General features: G+C 41.5%; 1 protein-coding gene across 2 annotated transcripts in view; it reads right to left on the bottom strand.

The window, feature by feature from the left end:
- The window catches only part of LOC311259048 (ankyrin repeat domain-containing protein 13C), a 29,539-nt gene that overhangs the window by 1,712 nt on the left and 7,696 nt on the right, over positions 1–20,131 (bottom strand). For both annotated transcript variants that reach the window (XM_084355875.1, XM_084355876.1), the window contains 10 exons: positions 17,268–17,372; positions 10,965–11,050; positions 9,232–9,277; positions 8,156–8,222; positions 6,770–6,914; positions 5,444–5,575; positions 4,501–4,662; positions 1,044–1,123; positions 479–577; positions 13–113 (listed from right to left, as the gene is read on the bottom strand). In XM_084355875.1, the coding sequence (XP_084212001.1) occupies positions 13–113; positions 479–577; positions 1,044–1,123; positions 4,501–4,662; positions 5,444–5,575; positions 6,770–6,914; positions 8,156–8,222; positions 9,232–9,277; positions 10,965–11,050; positions 17,268–17,372 (1,023 nt within the window). The remainder of the gene's footprint in view (positions 1–12; positions 114–478; positions 578–1,043; positions 1,124–4,500; positions 4,663–5,443; positions 5,576–6,769; positions 6,915–8,155; positions 8,223–9,231; positions 9,278–10,964; positions 11,051–17,267; positions 17,373–20,131) is intronic.

The following is a 20,131-nucleotide window of genomic DNA, read 5'->3' as shown; positions in this document are numbered from 1 at the left end:
TTGTATGCTTACCAAGTTTGACAGGAAAGCCAGGGGGGAGCTTCATCTGAACAAACTCCCTGAGTTTATTAAAGTGCTTGAAGGGTGCAATCACCTCCAGAACATTCAATAACCTGAAAGAGAAGACGAAAAACCGACAGATGTTTACAGACAAGAAACTATTGACAGGTAACACTTATGGCTGAAATGCACGGCTCATTTTACTGGTTAAAGATAAAAGATAATAGTATGAACTTAAACTACACAGTATAGAACTGTAACACAGTGTATATAAAAACAGAAAGACAAAAACAAAGCCAGAGTTCTTAATAAGTGTAATGAAAATAAATAATTCCAACAGTTCTTCTGTCATTTGCATAAATCAATAACTTCCCTTTTTATCCCCACTGTGCACATGCCAGGAGAAAAGAGCAGGAGGGAGTTTTGGCTGCCTGCTTTTTATTAACAGTCTGGATGCCAAGTTAAAGGGAATACTCACGATTCGATGCCCAGAGGGAAGTCTTGACTCATGGCTATCGTGGCTTTGAAGTTTTTCTTGCTCTCTTTGCAGACCAGCTCTCTTCCCAGATGAGGTGCTCTGAAGAGGAGGGAGAAACAACAATCTGTCAGGATGTAATCTCATGATGAAGGCTTGCAGCTTGTTATTATGCAGAAACCGACCATATGAATCATAGTTTTGAAATTCAGTTATTGTTATGGAAGTAACTTGCTGTGCTTTTTGTCATTCATATTCTGTGACCTGCAGATACACACTCTGTGTTAATCATACTCAGATGTTTGCCTGTGAATATTTCCGTAAAATCTTAAATAATATCTAGAATATTGCCTCAAACCTGAGCAAGAAGACCATGGAAATATGATTAGTTTCTAACTTTTTGTTATTTTCAAGAGAGGAACTAAAATAATGGTTCTTTAAGAAACAGGGCAATCACATATTCAATTGACAAATCTGTATATGAATTACAGCGACATTATTTCTCCTTAATGGTCTGTTTCCCCTGAAAAATCCTAAAAATGAAGCCTTCGTTTTTTCAGACACTTACTTTCCGTTGTCAGCTGTGATGTATTCTTCCCAGGATATAGTGTTTGGTGATGGGGGGGTTAGAGATTGCCTCCTCGCCGGCTGAAGGGCAGAAAAAAAAGCCAGATCTCATACTGAACTTCTGCCACAATTAAATACACAAAGAGCCAAAAGGTCCAAAGTGACAACATTATTATGTGAGAATCTGTGAGCTGCCAAGAAATTAATTATACTTACACTACTTTGGCATTAGTTATTTTAGAGACAGACTTCTTGAGGTACTCCCACAGACAAATTAAATCACAGCACAGGCCACTAGAGGGCCCCAGTGCATTACTAAACTACAGTAACCTCTGTTTGGCCTCCTGGGCCTCACAGATACAGTTTAACTTTACAGTATTACTACAATGTAGTACACCACTAGTCATCTGTGGAAACACTGGAGACATGGTTCAAATGTGTACTTTCATCTAGTTTACTGTATACTGCCCTGACCAGCAGCTTTGTCCGTCACAAACATTTCTACATATGAAGCAGTGAACAGTGAGAAAGAAAAGCAGTAGAAGACATCACCTCAGAGTAGTCTGTTTCATTTACACCTACAGATGGATGTTTGCTTTACACATTGAGGATGAACAATTTCACCATTTACTTTTTGTCGCTCTTTACTTTTTTTTATACGTACTTTCTTCACCACTTCAAGACTAAAAGTTGCATTTTGAAAACATCTACAGCAAAGACCTGGAGTAAAGGACTAACAGACAGACGAAGAGAAAGACAAACAGAACATGTACAATAAATATAGTCAACCCTACGCTGTGCTGAAAAAAACATCATGACCACATCATGACATCGTCAACCTCATAATCTATCATGGGTGGATCTATAAGCCAAAGGATTCAGTACATACAGAAGGACACTGAAAGATCTCCCTCAGCCTTGGTGAATAAACTGAGTTCTCCTTCAGTGACAGTGTATTTTAAGATTAGACAATCTGCTCTCGCTGACCCTGAATTAGAACTGGGATGAGCTCCTTTCTGTTTCTCCGAAAATTGACTTCCTCTGAAAATGAACTCGCTGTTCTTGCCAAAGTTCAAGGGGAAAAAAGAGAATCGATTCAAACCAGCTAACCACTCCTTTGTAAGCCGTGGTTAAATAAGGCAACTGGGGCAGAATAATGTGGAGAATTTTTGTTGACGATGAGACACCTGATTGTGCCAAGGGGCAGCTGTTTGTAGTGTGAACAAAACTGAACATTTAACGCCGCAGCCATCACAGAAATGTTTTGGTGTTTTTACGATGGGCAGCAGCCCGGTGAAGTGCCCGCTCTCTCACACAGCTCTGCTGTGTTGTTGTGATGAGGACAGTGTACACACAGTCTGCGTAGGCCCTGATCTGCTGGTATGCCGGTCCTGCCCCTCCGTCATTCCATGGCACCAGGGGTTTTAGCCTTCATCCATGTGATCAATAGTGTCGAGCCCTGTTTGAAAGCCCCCCTGGCTTCTCTGTGTCCACAGGCGCGGGCTGACCTGCTTTCCCTCACTGTGGTAAACACAGCTACGTCACAGCAGCTGCTTATTTTCACTCTCGCCCACCCCCAAGGATCATTTTCCACTGGGCTGGAAGTAAAGACTATTTCCACGTCGACACCCACTCACACAGCTCACACACAACACTGCTTTTCCACTTTAAACATGAGTGGGCACTGATTCCAAGAGTGTAAATAGACTGACACACAACAGAGGACACTGTGATGAGACAAAGCCCAGCAATGAACGAGGGGGAGTCGACAAAAAACAACCGAGCAGTTAAAAGGCATCCATTGAGTGTTGAGAGGCATTGTCTTCACTGTGTGACCGGCTTTATGCTCAGTGCTTAGACAAGGGCTTGCTAAGCAAACTCTAGAACATACTATAGTGAAGGGATGAAGGGTGGTAGTCATCCCTGTGAACAAGCTGCAGCTTTAGAGCTTTCCCCACTAGGTGGCAGTGCTGAGACTCAAACCCATGCATAGTGGATGAGGAGGGGGGTGAGATATGGGGCAGCGTTTGAGTCTGTTTTCATGTTCGAAACAAATAAAACATCAAAGACACAACAGCGTGGAGTCAGACAGGAATTTTTCAATAAACCATGCAAAGTTGATGGCCAGAGTCTGGCAGGATGTCCATGCTGTTTCTACAGGATTTATCTTTGTACAGATGCAGCAGTGAGAACTGTGAGGTTTATTTTGTTTGAGACTCGGGTCCTACCCCAAGGTTCCAGCGGGACAGGACAGTTTCAGGACTGGACTGGTGGTTACGCTGCAGGTGTAAGTAAACAGGATGTTTATCGACAGCGCAGTGCTCCAACTGGATCTCATTTTCAGGGAAGTTCCTCGCGATGAGTCACAGAGCAACTGTTCATGTACATCTTGGCCAGACGTGTACAGCTGCACTCTATTAGCCATCCTTCCTGTTTTAAACTGTGAACACGTTTCTTTTTGAAGACACACATCCAGGATGATGACCGTCACAGTAAACTCCCCAATAGAAGACAACTTCAAACAGTTCAACATTAACCAGGAAGATTTTGGATATTGTTTAATTGTGTTATGGCATAAGTGTTGTCTTTTCCTGGTGTTAAAGGCTGCATTACTGTAAAGTGATGTCATTTTCTGAACTTACCAGGTTGTTCTGCTTGTTCAATACTTGTCTTTTATCCACTAACTCATTATATCCACATTACTGAAGACTACATAAAATAAACTGAGGGATGTAGATGTGACATAATAACTGTCAAACCTGTAGATCCTGTGTCTCAGATATCTCAATGTGTGCGAGAGAGTGAGAGAGAGAAAAGGGAGGGAGGAAGCTGCGGTCGAGTGAGCTACCATTGAAAAAGAGAGAGAAATAAACTTTACTTGTTGATAGTTTTATGGCCATAATGTTCTAAAAGACATCTAACCCATCTACAGTCTCCTTTCCCGCCTCTGCGTGTCTCTTTTTCATTTATTTATTGAGCTAAACTCAAACCACAGACATGCAACAGTAGATACAAAGAAAATAATCCATCTGCGTTATTGTTTCTTCTGTGTGTAAATGTTTTAAACATGCTTCTGATAAACAGCCGCTGTCGTTTCCTGTCATCAGTCATATTTGCCTCTTTATGCTCATGGCTCTTCAGATACTTTGGATGCACAAAGCGAAAAAAGAGTACAGAGTGTATGAAGAGTCATCTACACAGCAAGACTGTAGGCATCAGTAAGGATTCACCATCTTCTTTTTAAGGATGTCGAAGTGGATTTTTAATGTAAAGTAATTTTATCAACGTGCAGGTTTCAAGCACCGGTCTGTGACAGGATGTTTGTGATGTGATGCTCAATGTGGCCCCACAACCCCAGTTATCACATCATGGGTGATGATGGTGGGGGCTGTAGTCTTGATTCTCTCTGCCTACTCCCATCACAGTGCTGAATCAGCCTCATTTGATGCCTGACTCACCTCAAAGTTCTGCTCTATGAGATTCCCTCCTTTGCTCAGGCTCTCCATGATGGCTTTGTTCCTCAAGATGTCCTCTTCGCTCAGATGCTCCCGTCTCTTCCTGGATTCGAGCACCAGGCCATTCACAGAGTAGAAATCTGCCAGAAAGTTTCCCACACGCTCCTGGAGTTAGAACAAACAGTTAGATAAGTGCACCCCCTGCTGAGTCACCAATTTCCCTTTTAAACACATGACAAAAAGACAGAAGAGCAAGAGGACAGAAAGTAATACCCACACAACTCGTTCAGTGCCCTTCATGCCCTGTCCTGTCTGTGTTTTTTATTAGAACTTTTTTATAACTCTGAGCATGTCACCTCTGGCTCCTTTACTGATGCTCCTTTGAGTTGTGTATTTTTCCTGCTTGGTAAGGAAAATATAGCTTAAGAAATCTGATCAGTAAAATGGACAGTCTGCAGCAACAACAGTAATAACACGTAATATCAACAAAATCTAGCTCCATCTAGGTCTGTCAAACTATAGTTTGTTAATCTGTAATACTTGACTGTATTATTTCTCGTACAGTAAAATAAAAGTATAAATCAAGTAAAGGGATCTATCTCTTTCTCTTTCTGAGTTTCTCATTACAGAGCACTTGAAAATACAGAATCCCAAATTTTCAGGTCAGACAAGTTGTAAAGGGCTCAAACGTCTGGGTACCTTTGGACTGGCAGAAAGCCATCATATATTGCGACTGATATTATGTTGCTCACAAACTACATTCTGATATACATCTGTGTCCCTGTGTATTGTTTGCCTTCCATTTCCTGCCTCCCCCAGAGAATTCATCAAATTCCCAAATCTCTGTCGGGGGGAAAATTCCACGGCCAGGTGAACCCCCGTGACCCACAGCTGACTTTGGAAAAGCTGAGAGAAATAAAGTGATGATAATAACTTCGACACCCACCGTCTTGTCTTCTCTGAACAGCCAGCCGGTCTGCGCCCTGGAGAAGGTGATGGACTTTGTGGAGAGCGTGGCCGAGTACACGTCGCTGCTCATAAGAATGTCCACTTCCTCCTCTGTCTCCATCTCTGACTCCTGGACAAACAGGACAGTGTTAGGAAACTACCGAGGCATCAACACAGGCATGGAGGGATGATAACAATAATAACAAGCTGTTTGAAAAAAATGACAGCAGAGAGGAGCCAAATTCATTTTAGTATTTTTAAATTGAGCATCCAAATCACAGCCGAATAGAGAAGATTTTAGCTCTTGTTTGACACTTTTATTATGCTAAGAAAGAACGTCCTCTTACCACCAGTTACAATCTTCTCCCTCACTAGCAGAGGGAACAAATCACTTTGATGTCTGTTGGCTCCTCCAACACTTTGGACTTCTGTTTTTTTGTGAATATTTATGCCCCCAGCAGCTGATTGTTAATGACATTATTAATCTGACCATTCTTCACCCTCAGGTAATATCTTCCTCTTACGCATAAGAAACATCAAACAAGCTAAACACATTTTAGCCCCACTGCTTGTAAAGCTTTGAGAATAGCAAAATTGCAGTATTAGGTCGTTCAGACAGGGTATCAACATGTGATCCGATCAGAAGTGGACAGGTCTCAATACAAGACGCATTGAGGACGCATTTCAGATCCGATCACTCAGACCAATTCTTAAGGTCGTCTTGGCCGCCATCTACCACATTCTTTCAGCGGTGTGTACGCACATGGGTCCTGGGCCACATTCGAGACAGCCTACTTAACTGACGTCTCCTGCAAAACACACTGTCTGAGTAGTTCATTGCAATGCAAATTACATTTGTGGAGTTCTGTCAATGTTGACAGCAGATGTTTGAGAACACACTGTTCCAACTAAGTATTGAACTAGTCACCGCAATGTCCCCAGACTCCCTAAGCAAATCGCATGATTTTAAGAGTTGTTGATTGAGGAGGAATTTAACAAACTTTGCAAAACTTTTTTTTACGACAAATTAAAAATGTAATAATGCAATAATAATCTTGTAAATTTGGCATTAAATGCAAACATTTCATTTTTTCTTTATTGTAAAAAGTGTGAGTTTGCTGCATCTGCTTATCTTATCTTTATTTTCTTTTGTACCAAATAAAAGATGAATTGAGAAAACAATGGCAGTTTAACTGATGATGAAAATAATTCGGTCAGCTGCAGCCCTAAAGTAAATGTGGGGTTGTAATGAACATTACAAACTTCAGGGGGCACATGTGAGGCTTTGGTCTCTCAGTCATTTATCAGCATGAGTCTCACACACCTCATGGTGTATCCGCTGGTAGACCTTCTGTTCGTTGTCCAGCACGACAAAAGACTCGGAGGGGATGGCGTTGCCGTTGAAGATGAAGCTGAGGTCGCCGCGCTGACACTTCATGTCTGTGAAGTCTATCAGTGTAGTGTCCAATCTATAAATACAGAGAGTGAGTTCAGTGTGGGAACTTCAGACGGATAAAAGGAGAAGACAGCCAAACACAGGAAAAGGAAACTGAGGATGACAGAAAAAGAGCTGAGTTTAACTTGGCCACATGCATGACACTAGCAAACACAAAACTGTAAGACAGAAAAAAATAAAAACTGTGATGGATGTCACGTGCTTGCTGGGAAAAGTTTAGAGACAATGTATATGGTAATCATTGCCATGGGAGACCAGCAGCACATTTCAAGAGTCTTTGGGTCGTCCAGGAATGAGCCGTGACAGCAAAGGGAATATGTGATCTGCTGTAAAGACCAGACACAAAGTGGTAGGTGCTGTGGGTAAGTATGACAGCCCTGACACACTGTAGCACCAGAATTTAAATGAACCTGCTGTGACAGTTATTTTCTTTCACTTTCTCTCCCTCTCTTTCTCTCCCTGCTACTCCAGGATAATAAGAGGGCATTTTGACTACCAAATGAGGCAGCCAGGAGCAGTTTCACAGAATAATGACAGGCTCCTCATCAAGGATATCTCTTACAGGAACACACAGACACACACTTTTATGCACGGAGTTCATTCTTCAGATAGATCGAGCTGATATGTTATGATGCCCAAATATAGCTGCATCTGTTTATGTGTTGGAGAAAAGCACACAGGAACAAAAGTATGTGTGCCCTATATGTGCGAGCTGAACTCAAGGCTGCCTGGTGTTAACTTTTTGCCCTCAAGCCCAAGAAACACAGCAAAGTGTATTCCCCGCTGCAGATTCATTGTTGTGACTGTGTGTCAGCGAGCGTCAGAGTGTGACGAATTTCTGCTGACGTCTTTTTGAAAGCGAGCTAAAAGGGAGGCACATTACACACAACTGTAGCTTCTTCTCTGAGGCTCTGATTTAAATTGAAACACAGAAGTAACAAGATCTGCGCAGAGAGGCACCGTCGTTCTGCTTCCTCTCACTGCCAGGCACTGATTTCACACTCTAGTTAACCAAACTAGGTTGAAGAGAGGAGAAAATGGGGGGGAAGATAGAGGGGAGAAAGAGGAGAAGCTGTTCTGTGTGGCACAAGATGACGGATAAATTAGTGAGCGTTGAAAGTAACTAAGTGCCTCGATAAAAACAAGGTTTTCTTGAGGAATTAAAGTTTAATTCAGTAAGTTCGTGTTGTCTTTCTTTGTATTCAAACTTCACACATTTAACTTCAAGGCATTACATTTGTTGACAGGACTTGCCTGATGTTGAGGCCCTGCTTGTAGATCTTACACGCGTCTGAAGGCAGGATTCTGGAGAGCAAAGGCACTGCAACATGAAAAGATACGGTGAGGACATGTGAAGGCTAAATTTAGAAAAGCTCACTTAATAATGAAGACCATCATATATTCAAAGCCTTAGTATAGAGCGCTATATAACATGTAGTTCTGCAGCTAAATATTTAATAACTCAGTACGGTTGAGTAACAGAAAGCAACAAACGTCCTTTGCCTTTCTATCGTTGCACATATCTCAAGAGCTATTTCAACAGTCCAAAATAGTTCTGTGAAGGACTGAAAAGTGGCTCCTCCGACTCAGCAGAGCCCCACATGTAGACTAAACAGGCCTCAGGTCCACAAGCTTGTGTCGGTTTGAACCAGAGCACAGAAATCTTTAGCTCTCTAAAAACTACAAACAGATTTAGCTTTTGGCTGGCTGTCGCTGCATCAAAGTATTCACTTATACAATTACAATTACAATTTGCACACACACTGTTATGCAACCAGTTTACATTCGGTAACTATCATGCATCCATTACATAATCTTTCCCACCATGTCAATAATTCACAAAGATACAGTGAGTACACAGAATCAGCCCTGGCTCACACACTCTGGGGGCAGACTTGTGCAGACTAAGCAAAAGCTGCTTCAGCAGTTGAAACATTTACTACTGTCATACAGAAGATTTCATCTGTAATCTGTATTCTGAAACAGTTTACAAAGTGAAAATATGTATGAATTCAGTGCAACAGTAGGACATATACTGTCTCTTGTATCAGCAGATATTCCTGACATAGTCATACAGGGAGGGACACTGACGTTAGAGGATGGTGTGTCAGTTCATGTCCAGCAGGAGGAGTTAGTTTCAGCCTGTAGCCACATCAACAGTCAAAGTCCATTATAGCACAGATAAAGCACAGATAAACACTAACACTGACAGATTTAATCACATTTTCTGTAACACAGGGTTAAATTTCAGAGTGGATGATGTCTGTGAACGATGATGTTTCCTGTCAACCTCACTATTGTAATATAGGGGAAGGTGTAGCTTGACTCACCCCAACTTTGGAAGTCCCAGTGAAGCTCCAAGTAAAAGTCTCCAAGCTGCAAAAGAAGACAAAGAAATCTCAATCACAAGTAAAACTACATGAACGGAAGAGATGGAAATACATGGCTATTTATGATACAAAAGGCTGAATATTTGTTTCTGGCTTTCACTTGTGTGTGCAACAAAAACAGTGAATATGAGAAACCAGTTTTACAAACAATAAACAAGACATCTTTGCAGAATAGAAATCAAAATGCTGAACCAATGCCTTCCAGTTACACAGACAAGAGTAAACATGAGCCTTTATGTCCATCAAGAACAAATCACGCCTGACACAACTCGATACAGCTTAATTGTCCTTTGAGGCACTCAATCTGATCTCATCACCGCTGGTGGTCTCAATCTGGCATTTAGCGATGATGTCAAGCTGGGAGGAGGTCATCATTTCCCAGAGCTATATAATCTGAGAGATGATGATGCAGAAAAATCTCCTCTCTGCCACATCATCCAGGAAGGGATCACATCCTGTCACGTCAAATGCAGGCTGGGTTGAGTGTCAAACAACTTGTACAGACATCAATTATGCAAAATCTAGCCTATACTGCGGCAACCTTTTTAAATGAAGTTGAAACGCAGGGTTTTGCATAGTTGGCCTCTTTTGGTCTTGTATTGGTACATCTGCTCACTTGCTCTCTTGTGGGGGCGGCGCTGCTTCAAAGCTGACCTGGAAGCTAAAATAGTCAGACGATGACGCCCATAAGTTTGGCCTCCATAACTTCATGTTCAACAATACAGAAAGGCTCCTCGTTCAGTTATTCTATATATTTGTCTGTAAGTGTCTGAATGTTTAAAGTGTGTATGTGTGACATCATGTCAGACAGACGGCCACAACAAACCCTGAAGGATAATTACGGCTCTGAACAGCATGTCTGTTAGCAGTTAAATGTTTACAGCGTATGTGTGTGCGTACGCATGTGATGTCAGACCAGGCAGCCACAAAAACACGTTTAAACACGACGTTTAATTTAGCCTTACACAAAAGGTCTTCGACTGACTAGCTGATAATGCGTGTCTGTGCGTGTGTTTGTGTGTGTCCCTCCAGGCATTGCTTATGTTGCGATGACAGTTATTTGTGAATGACAAACTTCCCTGATAACTGGAAGGGATGTTTGTGTATTTGTGATAGAGCTGCAACAATCAGTTGTTTAGTATTGATTCACACTTTGAGTTATGGCCAAAAATGTGTTTTGTGAGATCACAGTGACCTTGACCATCAAAATCTAATCAGTTTATTCTCGAGTCCAAGTGTATCAAATTTGAAGAAATTCCCTCAAGGTATTCTGGAGATATCGCGTTCAGAGAACTGGAACGGACGGACGGAAAACCCGAAAACATAATGCCTCTGCACAGGCAACAGCTGTGGCCGGAAGCATTATGTTTTCCTCAGTTAATCGTGAACATAATTGGAAGATTAATCAATAATTTAAAACATTGTTAGTTGCAGAACACATTTTGTGTTTATGTGCTCTGCTGCATGCAACAATTGGAGAGAGGAGGACACTGGTACAGCACTTTGGATTGCATTTTGATTTGTTTGAAAGGTGCATTATAATTAAAATCGGATTGATTGAAGAGATGGGGAATCGAGAAACACAAACTAAGAAGTAAGAAGATCTGATGAGCAGAGAAGAGAAAGAGCATCAAGAAATCAGGTGCATCACTATCAGAGAGGTGACTGCTCACTTCTTTCAGGGCTTTCAGCAGCTTGGGCCTCTTGTCCTCCACACTCTCTCTGGACTGTTGCTTCAGCTTTCTCAGCAGCGCCGTGACTGAAACGCACAGAAGAACAAAAAGAGAACGAGAGATGAAGTGAAGCATCAGTCGGACCAAAAGCATCAGTAATAAGGTCACTTTTTCCTCTCATAAAAATCTTCAACTTTATTAGAGGAATGTCTCGTGCCCATAATGGCTGTGAATTTTTCCCAAATAACCTCTTGCTTTGCTGAATCTGATCCCACCATTAAACTTGCTCCAAGAAGAAAAAAATTATTCACTTAACCAAAAACTAATTTTCTCCACCATGTTGGTCTTGTTTTGGCAAACCTTCTCTACATGGCAGCAAAGCAAGATTCTCCCTAATCATGATTAGTTGGCCGAGGAAAAATACATTTTTTGAAGGGGCCTTTTGGAATCATTGAACTTTTCTCAGCTACTCTCTTCCATCTGGAGCTTTTTAGAGAGCGTCTGCCTCCTGAGTAAAGCCCCTTCATCCACCTGAAAAGCCAAAATGTGACTGAAACTAACAGAGGCAGAGCTGCAACGATCAATCTATTAGTTGTCAACTATCAAATTAAAGGCCAACTATTTTTATAATAATTTAAGAAAAACACAAGTCAAAATTCTTACTAAAGCTTCTTAAATGTGAATATCTTATGGTTTCTTTACCCCTCTTTGACAGTAACCTGAAAATGTTTGGGTTATGGACAATAAAAGGCATTAAGGACGTCATATGAGCTTTGGGAAACACTGATCGACATTTTTCACAATTTTCTGACATTTAATAGGGAACTTATCAATAGATTACTCGACAATGAAAATAATCTAAAACTATTCATGTCAGACAAAAACAAATACTCAAGGTGCCAAAAGTGATTGTAAAAGTGAAAGCAATGTGATTGTTCAGACTCTTCCCCTACAACATGACAAAAGATAATCCCGTGTCACTGTGAGGTTTAAGTTGTAAAAGGCTGGTACGGCAGTACTGCCGGTATGAATGTACCGTTAGTCACCACCGCTGCCTTAGAAACAGACTCACTATGCAAATCCAATCAAAAATGAGACACGCCGAGGGCAAAGATCACATAGTTTACAGTAACGATGACTTTTGTTTCAGAGATACAGTATCCTGACTTCCTGGAGCCAGATGGGACACTGTCAACAGCACTGCGCCGATCCCTGCGCACCGCCTGCAGGGATCAAAACGTTCCAGGAAGTTCAAAGGGGCCGAGCCTGGCAGATATGGAGCTGCCTGCTAATGAGCTGCGCCTTTAACCTCCTTAATGACCTGGGGGAGAGACGCACTCACAGGAGACTTTTAAGCATGACGGGTCAGATTAAGGAGCATTCACAGCTCTTTAGCCTGTTGACTGCAAGAGACTTGCTCGTTTATGCGAAAAGAAAGCAGGCTTCAGGAAAAAGGATCCACGCCCGACTAGCGAGCATCCATTTGCTGTTTTCAAGAGGAGCTGGAGCATCAGCTGCTCACTGACATAACTGTGGTGTTTGGATGAAGCCAGGAGGGGAGTAGATGACAACATGATTGTGCCACTTAAGAACTAATGGAAACATTAATAACAGTTGACTGCCCTACATTTTAACAGGACTATGGACATATGACATTATCGTTAGCATAACTAAACACACATCAACACACATGTTGTCATCATATTGTCTTAATGGCATTTAGGAGGGCTCAACAGTAAACAAGTAGTACAGACACAAGACCAGGACGAGGGCGTCTCTGTGGCCCGGCTGCCTAATGAGTGTGGACAAGCTCTGGATGGGGCTCCTCCTGATCCTCGCTGCCTCTCAGCAGGACGAGGAAAGAACTACAAACTCACCATCTGCCCACACAGACCACCCAGCCAACACAGGCTGACCGCTTTAACGCTAACCCAAACTGACTCTCCGTGCTGGCGCTAATTCACCCAGATACCGATTAGGGCACTTTCCTGGCATTAATTAGGTGAGTGATCTAAGTAATTTCACCTCTGCGCATTAATGAAAAGAGACAGAGTCAAGTTTGCATTCACATCACCACAAAGTGCTACAATTTAACAATTAGGCCTTGGATCTAACTGGACGAGCGCTGCTGGCAGGTCTCCAGGAGTCTGAGAACAGTCAGTATTGACACAGGTACGCTGCAGAGTGGAATAGAGCTGAGGAGGCAGGCAGCAGCAGTTGATCTGAATATAGTTTCAAATATTTCAACTTACTGAGGCGTAGTCAATTAATTTTACAAGACATCTAAAAAGGCTCAAAACGGCCACACAGACTGAGGATAACAGACGGAGGAAACTGTGATCACAACAGCTTTGCAATAAAGTATGAATAAATGTAGTGGGGGAGGGAAAGAAATAAGCTAAATGTTAACCTGAAGGATCTGGCTTGTTCAGACATTTTATTGTTTTGTTTTAATATTTTATTATCATAAATATTATTATATATATTATTTGTTGATATGGTTTGTTAGTGTAATTGATATTTTGTTTATTTTTTCAATTGTTTAAGTAGGTTTTAAACAGAAAGGAAATCTGATTTCACTTTGCTACGAAACCTATGAAGTATTAGACTAAAGGAGGTCAAATACTATAAATGTAGAGGACTCCAGTACAGGCTAGGCTCCAGCAAAAGTGTTTTACAATATAATACACCTTTAAAATATTGTCTATTTTCTTACCAATTTGGCTTAATTGGCTGGAAATGGTGAAAATCAAACCTTGGCCAGTGGTGGTGATGATTTCCTACGGAGTAACATCCTACCTGGCCTAACCGCACTGCTCTTCCGGGAAAATAAATAAGAAAATTGAATTTAGAAAATGGTATCACTGCCACACTTTCCTCTGATCTTAAAGTGACAATTGCTTTAACTACAGACCACAGCCTTAAAAAGAAAAGAAAAGCTTTGCTTTTGATACCTTACAAAACCAGAGTTTTTAACATGTTTGATAAACATGCAATACACAGAATAATAAAAATGTCAAGACCAAAATTTCATCAAATTAAATCTATGGTCCAATGTGCCTTTTAATTGGGAAAAAAGCATTAAAACAATAACAGCAAGTGAGCCGTTTCCCATCTAATAAACACCAAAGCGAATGTGGCAGCCTTGAAACAAGCTCCTTAAGCCAACATTACAGCTGTGTGAGTGGAAAGCAACTGTGGACAGAAATAGCTCTTATTGAACAAAACACATGACAACATCTATTTCTGAGCCACATTTTGCCTCTTTGTTCAAATGGAAAGCCAGAAGTGAGAAAAATCAGGTGACATCAATCAATGTTGGCTAAAAATAACTCGGCAGAAGTGCAGAGTTTGGATTTTTTCTTGAATTTAATCTCATTCAAGAAATGGTTCATCTGACAGTTCCTATGGAAATCTGCAGACCTCTATAACTGGATCAAAATGTATTTGTTGTGTTGTTTTCAGCACTTTCCGGGCGAGGACATTTGCCCTACTGTAATTCAAACAATCAAAGCTCCTCAGTCTGTACTTCCCTCACAGACTCCTGACTGACGCTGACTCAGCTTGTACTGAATAACTGCTGGGCAGGGCTCTGCGAGGCTGAGCCTGTAAAGGGACTCAACGTTTACTGCCCTGAATAGGAAAAACAGTCACAGTTTCCCTCAGCACCTCTCTCCTTTACTGTCACCATGGCAGCCAGGTAAACTTTTTTGTACTGAAGGCCAAATGTGTCTGTTTTACAGTGTGCAGACTCAGCTGTTGGAACAGAGGCTGTACTTTGGAGCGACATGAAAGAGCACAAAGAGGGTTAAACAACAATGGAGTTTTACTTCAGCGCAACAGAAGGTGCAGTCCACCCTTGCCAGCTAATCAGCAGACTGACCTACTGTACCTGTCTGCCAGCAGGTCGAGCCTCTACCTGTCTAGCGATCTCCTGAATCAGCAGGCTGATTCCGGCTTGGCCACTTAGCTCTGGCCCACAAACTCCTCTGGCCCGGATCCAGGAAAAGCAAAAATAGTTCTGGTGAATTTGCCCCTTTGCAGAACAACGTCACAGACAGCAGGGCTCCAGAGCTTTAACACTGGTGAACGTAGATTTTGCATTTAGGTGCACCAGTACATCATTTAGGTGCACCCAATAATACAATACCATTTAATACATTATGTCAATGATTGTAAACCATGGTGCAGTTTTTCTTAATTTAAATCACAGCAAACGCAACAAGAAAGCGACCCCTTGAATGACTTTTTGTCTCCCCCCAATTGCCGCCATGGCGAAACTTTACCAGAGGAAACACTGCAGATTAGGCATCTGAGGACCACGGACAGGTGGTACAGCAGTGTACCATTTTTCTTGCCACTAAAATTAGAAAATAAAAAAACTATGTTTAAAGGATGTCATGTCTTAAAATTTCTTTAGTTCGCATGCAATGAATGTGGAGTAGTACATGGCGTGGACTAACACATGCACTGAAAATGTGCTAGATATACACAAAGTCTTGCAATAGGCTGAGAAAATAAACTGCAGAAAATATATCAAATAGGCTAATATTTAATAATAACTGTACTAGGCTGCATTTTTTCTGCTTCAGATCTACTAAATTTCAGCCGCACCAGTATGATCAATGAAAGTGTTCAGTCGCACACGACAGAGTTTTTTGGTGCCTGTGTGACCAAAACGGTCACACTCTGGAGCCCTGTAGGCCTTTAAATCCCTCTTAGTTTGGTTCCTCACCTGGTGCACCTGTGCCTCACAGCATCCAGAACCAAAGCTGCTTTGACAATGAAGAGAATGACTTCTGCTTTTTGAAAAGAGAACATTTGGCTGACAGTCAGCACTGTGCTTAAACAATGTAGGGTAACAATAAACTTCAATGCTTACACTTTAACGTTTTACTTCAAAGAAAACCTTTAGATTAATTCTGTTTTTTGTTTATCAAGAGCTGTGAATTACTTTTACGGCACAACAGCGTTCCCTCCACCTGCCTCATCTTCTGCACGTCAGTCAGGTTTTTTCTGTCTTCAGACAACATTCACACACTCACCACTTGCTGCACTCAACATGTAAGTGCAGTGGTGAATAGAGACTGCAAAACAGCAAGTTTTTCCAATAGAGTAAAAAGAAGGAAGAAGAAAAATGGTGTTGCAGAGTTCATAAGAAGCTTCAGTCAATAGACACACTTGTAAACCTGGTACGGTGAGGGGCGTTAGGGAGTTAATTAGAGGATGCAGTCAATGGAGACACTCTAAGCTGCTTCCCTGTATGATTGCTGAGTGCTGGTGCCAAGTGGCTGCGCTAATAACTCCTACCTCCTTCATTCTGAGGGTCTTCACATGTTGTTTGAGAAAAATGTTACAGTTCTGCCTGTTATTTTCACAGATTCTGGGTTGCAAATGTCTTAGAAAACCCTGGAAGAATCACTTTTTGTCCTTTTGTCTTTTTTTTAAAACCCCACATACCTGTGTTATGTCAATGTCAGTTAACAACACTGGCCCTATCTTAGCCTGGGTGTGGTTTTCTAGCAGTATTAAAGTGATGTGATTCAGTTTTTGACATTCTTCTGTAGTATCTCGCCACTGCCCCACCACACAGAGCCAAACCTCAAGTGTTCCTGTTACCATCACCAACACATCAGGAGCTTTTAATAGATTGTGAACAAAATGCACCTCTCGAGTAAAAATAGAGTTTGAGATATCAAAAACAGCGTTACAAAGGTCAAAAGTACATTCAGGGAAATGCTCATTACCAAAATTTCAATATTCATGAGTGATAAAATAAACTGCAAAGGTGTGAAGGTGCACCCAGTACCTATACATGGTTTCACTTACATGTCAGTAATGTTTTTGTACTAGTTATAGTGGTAGATTTAAATTTGCTGTAAAAATATAATTCTTAAAATGCATTAAAAAGAGTTTAAATCAAACTTTGACAGTGAAATGTGGGCAGAAAATGGGCGAGGCAGGGGCTTGGTCACAATCATCCTATGAGGAGAGAGAGAGAGAGACATCTAATGAATTGCCTTTCATTGCAGCACAAAGGCCAGAGGGCCTTGAGGAATGTCCCCTCTCTCTGAGGGACAAAGGGGGCAGGCTGGTGTCGTGACCTCACTCGGAGGCAGCAGCGTGGAAGAATGTGCAGAGGCAACTGTTGATTTGCATCTGTTGCACGCACCTTCTCTCTCCTCCGTCTCCATTTTCACACGGGAAGACCCGGTAAATAACCTGACTGACCCACATCGTCTCTGTATGTAGCAGTGGTGGTGGAGCTTCAAACGTCCGTTTAAATCAGTCAAAGATACTCACTCATTTGTCTGTCTCCGTAGCTGATGGCTTCAGCGAGGGGGCTCCATCCCTGAGCGTTCTTCACCTTCACTGGTGCATTGTGGGCCAGCAGCAGGTGGGCACACTCTGTAAGAAGGAAAGGAAGACGGAACAACTTTATTTAATTTCACTCCATGTATGTCTATTCATTCAGTATTTATTTCTTTGCACCATTTATATGATGTTGGTCACTGGTGATTTTCATTTTTCATACTCTGTATACACACCTAGTTTCTTCACGTCAGAATTATCCTGTCCAGTATAAATGTGATTCACAATAGTATCCCAATGGTCATCAAAATAACTAAAATTATATTTGAACATAATGGAATAACTTCAACCCTACATTTCGTTGATGATCGATCAATCAAAGAATCAAATAAGTAAATCGTAAATCATAAGGTCATCCCTCACAAATAAAAGATTCACCACGATCAACTTATTGTGAGTGTTTATAACAATTCACAATATAATAATTTATTCCATCCCTCATGATAAGTTTAACTTATATCATCAAACAAGGTACAAAACAACATATATGCACACAAAAGACACAGCCCAAGAGAGGAAAGGGGAACAGCTTTACATAATTATGTATCATTCAAACTCAACAGGAACAGTAGGTGCTCCCATCACAAAGGTCTGTTTGTTTTAAGTCTCCAGTCTAGATTTTTTTTGGAATAAGCACAGGTTTGCCCAGGGATAGAGCGCTGCACGCAGGCTCATCTGGACTTATGCAGTCAACTTTTTGATCAGAAAGTCTGTAAAATGTGCCTCTGCAACAAATGAATAAATAAACAGCGAAGCAACATCTAAAGTGCCCTTTTTCTCTGTCCACATTAAAATCTTGACTGCTGCTTTCTGTTTAAAAAGGATGTACGTTTAATACAAGCAGAAAAAGACAGGTGATTAAATGTCAAACGCAGCCCCATTACTTTTGACCAGAGCAAAACAAGACTCTGAATGGAATCATCAAAAACAAAAGGCAGAGAAGAAAGAAGGAATTTGTTTTCTACTAACAAGAGTGACAAAAATATACACAGAGGAACAGATGGACAGAAGATGCGATGTGCTATTTGGCAAAAATGACCTTTATTAAAGGACAAACGGTAAAGGGTGAATAAGCTCCTTCTCGTGTGTCTTCCTGATGTTTTGATGCCACACATCCGCGCCGCTGGACGAAATATTACGACATAGAGGAAATAAGTCAGACAAATAAAAGCCCAATAAACACATTTTTACTCCACGCCAACACTGTGGACACTTTAACTAGCTTTATTTTGTTTTTCTTCTCCTGCACAAATGGTGCTGCATGTTGCTTCCGTTTAATTTGATAACACTTTTATGACAAACCTATCTGACAACTTTGCAGTAAATCTGATACAAATGTTCACTGACCGCTATAAACGTGTGATTCAAACTAAAGATGTTTGCTGTAGCTTCAACTCAACGTGTAAAGATAATCCTGGTTTTTATAGAGGGACAGATTGTGTGTAGGATTGAGATGACAGTTGACCCATTAACCAAAGAGACATATGGGGCCTGCAGTTACACAAGACTCAGCAGCATCGTACTTTAGTCCATACTGCTATAAAATGAGGATTCACAGGAAGAAAATGTCAAACTTTGCATATAGACATCCTCTGATAACTGCACGGTTTCACCCTCCGTGTTCTGCTTGTATTCCAACAATGGGAAAAAAGCCAAAGAGCCTCATCCCCTTTCTATGGCCAGATCAGCAGTAAGTGCAGCACAAAATCCCTTCACTCTCCGGGCAGCCTGTCAACAAACTACAGCTCGCCAAAAAATGAAGCCTGTTGTTCCAGCTCAGCTGTCAGTTTGGTCGTGACATCATTCATTATGATGTTGGCGTCTGTGCAGCTCTGTCCCAGCGCCGGGCCGGAGTGGTCACAATCCTGCGAGCAACAAACCACTCGAATGCAAAGCAGAGGCTGACCGCTAACGGGCTGCTGCTGAGTGGTTTTGCAGGGCTTTCACTTGATGGGACAGAAACTTTATTACAGTTTTTTCAACGTTCATTTAGGCTGGTAAAAGCTTCATAGAAGCTCTCGGTAAGACCTCTTCCATTGCAATCCTTTGAGTCAACGCAATTAGTCATTTGAACAAAAGCAAACCGGTTACTGCCTTCATGTTCAGACTTGTTTCTCTGTTAAACATCAGTATGAAAGCTATTAAAAAACCTGCCTCAAGTGGGCAGAGTCACAGAGCAAACCTGGTGCCTAGAAGCAGAAGTAACACATAGCAGCATTGTCCCATAGTTTAATATACCACATCACCCCTCTGATCTACGTACTCACTATGTTTTATTAATGAGAAAGAGGCCAGGGTCTCATACATTCTTTATGACACAGAGGAACACATTCTGAAACTCTTCCTAATTAAACATATTATCCACACAACAAAGAGAAATGTGGCCACCCCAAGAGAATAGTGGCAGGAGGAATAAAAAGGTCTGTTGTGACAGCACCCAAAGCATTTAGGCTATATTCTTCACAAAAGCAATTATAAGCAACACCATGTACAGCTTTCTTTAAAGGTGGAAGCGAAGCATGGCAGAGAAAATAAAAATGAAGAAAGAAATGCCGACGGGAAGTCATTGTGCTCACACCGGGGGAGCAGCTGAGGATCAAAGACGGGGCTCATGACTAGTCTGAATTTGCTTTCTTATCAAATTTTTTTGCGTGACGTGATCCGCATGTCAAGTGCTGAATGTTGTCCAACTGCTGACCGCTTCAGAAATATTGACTAATATTGGTCATATTGCATGTTTTAATTAAATAAAGAAGCTGTGCTGGCACCAGAGAGGAAGGATGTAACTGCAGAGT

The sequence above is a fragment of the Pagrus pagrus genome, assembly GCF_965226575.1.
Source record: "Pagrus pagrus genome assembly, chromosome: 6".
Lineage (NCBI taxonomy): Eukaryota > Metazoa > Chordata > Actinopteri > Spariformes > Sparidae > Pagrus > Pagrus pagrus.
This window is presented reverse-complemented; position numbering and strand designations above follow the sequence as displayed.